At 40.8% G+C, this 8,110-nt stretch overlaps 1 protein-coding gene across 1 annotated transcript; it reads left to right on the top strand.

Moving 5' to 3' along the window:
• The first annotated feature begins 238 nt into the window (after positions 1 to 238).
• On the top strand, positions 239 to 7,672 carry LOC137560903 (vitelline membrane outer layer protein 1 homolog). Its single transcript, XM_068272062.1, has 3 exons — positions 239 to 417; positions 3,381 to 3,493; positions 7,030 to 7,672. Exons 1-3 carry the CDS (start codon positions 265 to 267, stop codon positions 7,322 to 7,324), a joined length of 561 nt encoding a protein of 186 aa, XP_068128163.1. The 5' UTR covers positions 239 to 264; the 3' UTR covers positions 7,325 to 7,672.
• Positions 7,673 to 8,110: the final 438 nt, after the last annotated feature.

Here is an 8,110-nt window from a genome sequence, read left to right as displayed (position 1 = left end):
CATTATTACAACATGGCTGTTTTTACTTTAGTGGCTTTGCAATTACTTAAGAACCAGAAAGTTTTGTTAGACAACTTTCTAAACCATATTTCTACATGCTTGGTTTGTACATTTCCTTGTTATTACTCAAGCAATCTGTATTTTCGGGAATCAGACTCAGCAATCACGGCCCCACCTTAGGTAGGCTCCATAGTATAAATCTAGGAGCTGGACAGATGGCGCACAGAAGCCTCCTCACCGCTCTGTCGGCCAATTGTGAAGAAGATGCTGCTGAGACTGACTGCCATCCTCTTCCTGCTGCAGGCCATGGTGGCCATCGGCAACACCATTGGTGTAGGCAATGGCGGTCCTTGGGGTGACTGGGGTGATTATCAAACCTGCCCTCCTGGAACTACCGCAAGAGGCTTCAGACTAAAGGTAAGTAGCTTTCTGACCTAATAGCTGACTGGATACTTTAAAAATGCATGACTGTGGCTTTGGTCATTGGCTTCATTTTCTTCAGTCTTTCCAAGCATGCCGCCCGCTGATTCAAAGTGGGTCAGTTCACTTTATAAGTAGTATGAATCAGCGATCAGAACCTATTAGATACAGAGGACTACATACCAATGATGAGACAAAATTTTGCATATGTATAATTTCGCATTGTTATTTTTCAATTTTGAAATCATAATTTTGGCACATTCGTAATTCATTTAGTCCTATTTCATATTGGTGCATCAAAATTTTACCTTAACTCATAATTTTATGTGTAATTTTGTATTTACCTGTAATTTCACAATTCCACGTAATTTATCATAATTATGCAAACATTTATTGTAATCAATCGCAATTATGCTATTGTGAAATAGCTGTAATTACAAATATTCCGCATATACTCGTAATTACGTAAAATTGTACTTAATTTTTTGCAATCACAATTTTTCTATTAAGATTGTAATTTTAATTACGGAAATTACAGTATGTAAAATTACACATACGAAAAATTTACTATTTTGATCATCACTACTACATACAAGCAAATGCCAATTTTAAAAGTCAATGAAAACATCTCATTACACCCCCATTTCTGGTATTCAATATATAGGCCTTGATTTACTAACCGGCACTAAGCCGGTTAGTGTGCTTTATCACTTGGTGGGCACAAACTACAGCGCTAACCTTATCTGAGGTTAGTGTGCCTTATCTGAGTTAGTGTGCCTTATTTGAGGTTAGTGTGCCTTATCTGAGGTTAGTATGCCTTATCTGAACTTAGTGCCCCTTAAAGGGACTCCGAGCAGTGCAGAAACTATGGAAAGATGCATATCATTCTAAAGCTCTCTTTCTCCTCTTTCCAATGATATATAAACCGCCGCCCTACGCCTTTTAGTTTTTGCTATTTTCGCATTTGAAATTGCCATGGCCGCGAATTCAATTGCGAAAATAGAGAAAACTAAAAGGCATAGGGCGACGATTTAGGTGCCGCCAGAAAGAGGAGAAAGGGAGCTTTAAAATGATATCCATCTTTCTATAGTTACTTGTATTACACAGGACGACACTTTCCCCAGTGTCAGCAGCTCCATTCAGCAGAATGGAGCTGCTGACTTTAGGAAAAAGTCGCCCTGTGTAATACAAGTAACTATGGAAAGATGGATATCATTTTAAAGCTCTCTTTCTCCTCTTTCTGGCGACACCTAAATCGTCGCCCTACGCCTTTTAGTTTTCTCTATTTTCACACTTTGCTAGCTGCGTGTTACCTACGATCGCCGCTGTTTCATAAATTAGTTTCACCTTTTAAGTTCAATTACTGAAATCAACTGACTTTTGCAAGATATTCACATTTTTTGACTGTCACCTGTATGTTTTTATTGTATTTTTTTTGCCATTACTCCCCCAAATCTGTTTTGCATTACAAAAAAAAATCACACACTGAGCAGGACTCATAGGTGAGATGGCATAGCCAGTGAAACTGACTAGGTTGTCCAGTCTCTTCATTCAAGATTTTAATTGTGTTTTTAAAGCCTTCAATGTTTTGTTTTTTTTTAAATAATGAAAATATTTTTCTCAGTCTAGGGTACAGTTTAGGTGTCATGCAACTATGGTATGTTCTTCACAGTCACAGAGACCAGTTAATTCCACTGTCAATCCTCATTTTTTTCTTTCAACACTCTAATGTGTAAAACTAAATTACCATTGTTTTATCCTACTCCCCCTCAGCTCCTTTTTCTCATATTGAATAAAAATAATAAAAAAATTACTATTTTTTAACTTATTCATAATATCACTCTGGTTACAATAGATTTTTTTTTGTTAGAAAATTCATTTCATCAGTCATTTTCTCAGCATGCTTAGAAAGTTTATCGTGTAGGAGAACCTGAAATATATTTAGAAATAAGTTGAAAATATCCAAAATAACAACAAGATGTCTCCAAGTTGAATTTCCAACCTTCCGAGTATGCTGAGAAAGCTGATCAAAATTTTACACAAAAATTTTTCATAAAAAGGATGACACAAGTAGAACATTTCCATAAAGCTACACCTCTAGTAACTGCCTCTACCACAATACTTTAGAAATCCTTTAGAGCCTTTATTCGGCTTAAGGCGCATACACACGCCATACTGAAGCTAACAATGGGTCCGTCAGACCCTCCCGCTGGCGGGCGTTCTGCAGACAGTAGCACGTGTGTACACGCTGTCAGCAGACTGATAAGACTGTTTCTGACAGATCTGCTCAGCAGATCGTTGAGAAAGAGCCTTATCAGTCTGCCGACAGAGCGTTCACACGTGCTAGTGTTGGCAGAACGCCCGGCCAGCGGGAGGGTCTGACGGACCCATCGTTAGCTGCAGTATGGCGTGTGTACGCGCCTTTAGAGACAGTATTTTCCCATGGCATGATTAGTTAATCAATGCCCACACAACACCACTTGATAAGTAAGATAAACCCTCTGGTCTTATGATCTCAACAATCTTCTGACTACTGACGAGCACAAACTTCACATAATCGTAACTTTTGCCTAGTAATTCGCAATTGCAATGCAAAATCATAATGCAAAATTTTGGGTAAAATCGTAATTCACTTTGTTTGTAGACGTAATAAGGAACTGTAAATTTGCATATTTTACAGTAATTTTGTTAACTACGGCTTTTGAAAAGCAAGAACAATGTTTTTAGTTAGCTTTCACTAACTTCTCAGTACATTTTCAGTTTAAAAAATGCTGGAAAGCTATTTGAAATTGAAGATGAAAAATGATCTCCTAGGAGAAATCTCAGGTGAAAAGGGGAATTGCATATGGGCCTCTGTATCTTCTGGGTCATCTCTCTGTGTTCTTGGTAGTCTCTATGATTTTGTTTTGTGTGTGTCAGTATCTCTTTTTTTTGTTGACTCCTCAAAATTGTCTTTTTAGGTGGAAGGCGGACAAGGCGGTGGAGATGACACAGCTTTGAATGGGATCGAGCTGTCCTGTACTGATCATCAGAGCTTTGATCCCAGAGCTGCAATAACCTCCACTGTAGGAAGGTAAGTCTGTGGGGTTCATCCTCCAGCTCTGGACAAAGTAACTGGTAAAATGTGTTTATTTGTTATTTATTTTAGCAGCAGTAGAGTATCCTACTCAGAGCCGGGACAAGGTCCTCCAGCAGCCAAGGCTGAGACACCAAAGTGCACCCCTCCATCCCTCCCACCCCAGCCGTCACACACTGATTACTTACTACTAGACTAGGCGCCCCAGGGCCGACCATCCCCCCAACACCTTCATCTCTAGTTATCTGGCTTGCAGTCACCGCCATGTATCCCCTTTTCTTATTTCTCTCTGCTTCAAACACAATAGGGGAATGATAGCTTAGTGAGTTGTGCGCCCCCTCCTACTCTGCGCCCTGAGGCTGGAGCCTTTCTCGCCTCTGCCTCGGCCCAGCTCTGATCCTACTGTTAGCCATCAGTAAAAGCAGGACGTTTTGAATCAGGATGATACCATTTATTGGCTGACTTAAAAGTAAAAGCTTTCAGGCAATAACCCTTCTTCTGACTCTACAGGAATGGAGTCTGAAGTAGGCTAGTTATAGTTAACAGAAAACTTAATTTTTTTCTTTTAAAATGATGAAACTCCATATTAACTGAAAAAAAAATATCAACAAGAACATAGTTACCGTATTTAGCTTACCTACCCTGTTGTTAGTAGTGTTGACTGACAGATTTATGTGATATGAAAATAATATTTCTGCTGGTTTCCATCTTTACTGTTTCTCTGTGATGCCAAAAGTGACATCACGTCTGCCCTTTTCTTTTTGCAACCCAACTCAGTGTTAATTTTCCTTCCCTGCTGCCACAGCTTACCGTCCCTCCCACAGCAAACATCTCCTAGACAACAGGTTTTCATCACTATGTAAAGTCTTCAAAGGAAGGAGGTCATATTGCCCTTATCTTATCCAAAATAGAAAAGTTTTGCAGATAAGCTTGTTATTGTGGCTAAAAAAAACCCCACAATCCCACGGGCACTGCACAGTTCCTGCATTTAGTCAAAGCAACCCAGACCAGGTAAAAGGAAAAACAAAATGGAGAAATACAGGGGTTTTTCTTTAGTAAAAAAAAAAGGAGTGTACATATATTTTGAACACTAATGTTTTTGAGCAATTGTTTTGAATTTTTGGTTGATACAACACCTTTTTTTTAGTTAGCCAATAATTGGTACCATCCTGATTCGAAACGTCCTTCTTTGATTAATTTTACCTATTTATATACAGATTACTTAGGTATTTAAAAAAGGGCATTGGGTTAACCTCATGAATGGGAACATTTATAAACTGATAGGATAAAAAGAATAATGGCTGTATCAGTCCAAAAATAATAAAAACCTTACAGCTAATCGACAAAAGTTGACTCAGGTAATTCTTTAAACAACTTCAGTCTATCTGGACAACTATAGTCGTCCAGATAGACGCCTCTCAAGTCTAACTGGAGGCATCGCTTGTGTTTTTAAGCAATGGGTATGTTATGTCATTTATTTGCAGTTTGTGGCCAGTCGTTTGTTGCAGGGCTTCATGCATTAATCAATGACCTGGCTAGTTATAAATGGCAAATATTTCCCTGGGTACATGACGAATTCTAGATCATAGTATCCAGAGTAAAGTTTGTAGTTAGGATTTTATATTATTCATTTTTTTTTTTTTGCAATCTCTGCAACATCTAGACTTTATCAGTGCAGGTTCTCCAATGCCCTTCAGTGTAGGAGTACCTCTGTAAACCAGGCCTTTATTAACCTGCCTGGTGTTCTGATTCGCGGGAACGTTTTTTGCACATATTTTTTTTATTCTCCATGTAGCTAGCCTAGCGCTAGCTACATGATTCCCCCCTCCCTGCAGCGTCCCTCCCACCCCTCCGATCGCCGCCGGCGCAATGGCCCGTCCGGAAATCTTGTTCTGAACGGGATTTCCTGGAGGGCTTCCCCCGATGCCATGGCGATGCACGTCGTGACGTCACAGGGAGACCCGATCCACCCCTCAGCGCTGCCTGGCACTGATTGGCACACACGGGTAAGGCACGCAGCAAGCAAAGTGCTTGCTACATGTTTTAAAAAAAATATTCACCTCCTAGCTCGTCCAGAACGCTAGGGAGGTTAACCTCCTTGGCATTTCTCATCCACACACACAGAACTCACCCGCACGGGATCCAGATCACCTCTGCATTTCTCTCTTCTGTCCTTGGGAGGGGGTCCTCTATCTCTGGTGAGATTGCCGTCTGTCTTCAGGACATGGAGAAGACTGTGTGGAAATGAGTCTTCTTGAATGCCATTACACTGCACTCCCCGCAATAAACCACTTGGCGGTAACCCTGACCCAGGCTTGGGATTACCGCTATCAGCATATTTATTTTTACCCCCACCCTGGGTCAGAAACACCACTAGGATATTAAAGTTAACCTGTAAATATTAAGGGAGAGAAATGCAGATACTTTCCTTGGTAAGCTTCCTATATCTTCCTCCCAACCACCGCTGGATGGCGGGACCACACTATGGAGGCGCATGACACCTCATGCCTGTGCAGTAGCAGAGAGCCGCTCAGGCTTAGCGGAAGAAGCCAAACCCAAGTGGCTCTGTGCTACTGCACAGGGGCTGAACAGGCACAAGGCTTTCTGGGCCTGCACAGTGTAACCATGCTTATATTCACAGATGAGTGAGCAGCCGCATGCACTCTTCAACAATCTTTTGTCAAAGAGGATTGGGGGGCCCCAGCACTGGATCAGTGGAGGTGAGGGGGACTGGGTACTTGCCTCAGTATAGGGGAGCCTATGGATTATCCAGAGGCTTTCCTCTACTGAGGTAAGTACCCATTTGGGGCACTTTTTTTCACTTCAGATACATTTTAACACCAAAAATCAAACCAGGAATAGATGAGGCTGTGGACATCGGCCCTCATTTTTTTCAGACAAGACACTATGGCCTCAATTCACTAAGCTTTATCAAACACTTTATCAAACGTTTGATAATTTACCCAATAGGTAAAATCCAATTTTGAATTCACTAAGGTGTTATATATTTATGGAATGTTTTATTGATAAAACGTTCAATAAATCAAAAATTAAAACTTCATTTTACCCAAGAGGTAAATTATCAAATGTTTGATAAAGTGTTTGATAAAGCTTAGTGAATGCCATAGTGTATGCAATTTACTTCACAAAAGCAATTTTGCTTTAGCCTTTGGTCTACTTTCCTCAATAGACTAGAGTGAGGTACCTGCAAGAAAAGCAGAAGGTAATCAGCGACCAGATTGGCCACTCCATGGAATACGTGAAGGCAACTCCACATAACTTATTGGGGTGTAGTGTTCATGTGGACACGACATGTATAGCACTGCTTTATGGTCCACCTGTTACCACATCTGGATGCTAAGCAAAAGACAAGATGCCACGTAATTAATAGCATGAAAGATCTCCATATCTGCACCAAATCCAGGTTCCATTAAGGAAGCACACAAACATAAAATAATAACTAGTTATCATGGACCAGGAGAATGGTGGCATATTTGATACAGTACTTCTGATGTTCTTCTCTTTCTTCACAGATGGGGAGATTGGAGAGGTATCCAGTGGTGTCCTTCTGGCCAGATTATGCTGAGGTTTTCTCTGAAAGTTGAGCAGCCTCTTGGTGGGATTGAGGATGACACTGCAGCCAACAGCATCAGTTTCCAGTGTTCCGACGGCACTGTGCTGTATGGTGACGGTGGTCCTTGGGGAGAATATGGAGATTGGAGTGATACCTGCGAAAGTGGAATTTGCGGCATCATCACCCGAGTGGAGAAGAGCCAGGGAAGTGGAGATGACACGTCTCTCAATGACGTCCAGTTCTCGTGTTGTTAAAATAAAGCATAATCTTCCAAGGCAATAAAGCATAATCTTCCAAGGCAAAAAAACGTACCAGCTTCTTGATGAAATGCTTTATATCAGTGCTGTCCATCTGGCAGCCTGCGAGCCAAATTTGGCCCATCGGCTGGATGTGGCAAGCGGCAGCACTCGCTTGCCTAGACTTGTTTTCTGTGTCAGCCCCTCTCCTGTAGCAGGTCCATCTCTTGTTCGCGCTTGGCCCTGCCCCTCAAAGCTGGTGCTAGTCATAGCCATGCCGCCTGCCCATGAAGTTGGACAGCACTGCTTTATATGAATGGTTGTATGTAGCTCTTGTGCCTAATAAATATATAGTACAAATTAGAAGACTTGTCCAGTGTTTTCTAAGGTAATTGCTTGTTTGGACCCAGACTTTTCTTTTCAGTTTAGAAAGGCCAATATTGTAATAACTGTTGGCATTCTGTTATGCATTCATATAAAAAAAGTTGAAAGGGTGCGAAATTTGACGATCATAGTAATTTATGGTCACAAGATATCTCTGCTGGTAGAATATCAGTAAAATTAACAATATATATAGCGGCTATTAGAATATTGGTACAATTACAGATATATAAAAATTGGTAATGCTTACCGATATTTTCCAATGACCTATCCTAATCTTACCCTCAGGTAGAACCCTCCCTCTACTGTTGCCTAACTCTGAGACCCCCACTGGAGGTGCCTAATAGTGATGAGCGGAAATTTTGAATAATCATTATTTCACATCGTAATTTGCAATTACGATGCAAAATCATGATTCCTAAT

Source organism: Hyperolius riggenbachi, chromosome 3 (assembly GCF_040937935.1).
Source record: "Hyperolius riggenbachi isolate aHypRig1 chromosome 3, aHypRig1.pri, whole genome shotgun sequence".
Lineage (NCBI taxonomy): Eukaryota > Metazoa > Chordata > Amphibia > Anura > Hyperoliidae > Hyperolius > Hyperolius riggenbachi.
This window is presented reverse-complemented; position numbering and strand designations above follow the sequence as displayed.

Bases quoted from the DNA above. Each gene is read 5' to 3' on its own strand.
- LOC137560903 (XM_068272062.1), top strand. From the start codon at position 265: ATGCTGCTGAGACTGACTGCCATCCTCTTCCTGCTGCAGGCCATGGTG. The intron at 418-3,380 runs GTAAGTAGCTTT...TTGTCTTTTTAG, and splicing joins CAAGAGGCTTCAGACTAAAG to GTGGAAGGCGGACAAGGCGG. The intron at 3,494-7,029 runs GTAAGTCTGTGG...CTTTCTTCACAG, and splicing joins ATAACCTCCACTGTAGGAAG to ATGGGGAGATTGGAGAGGTA.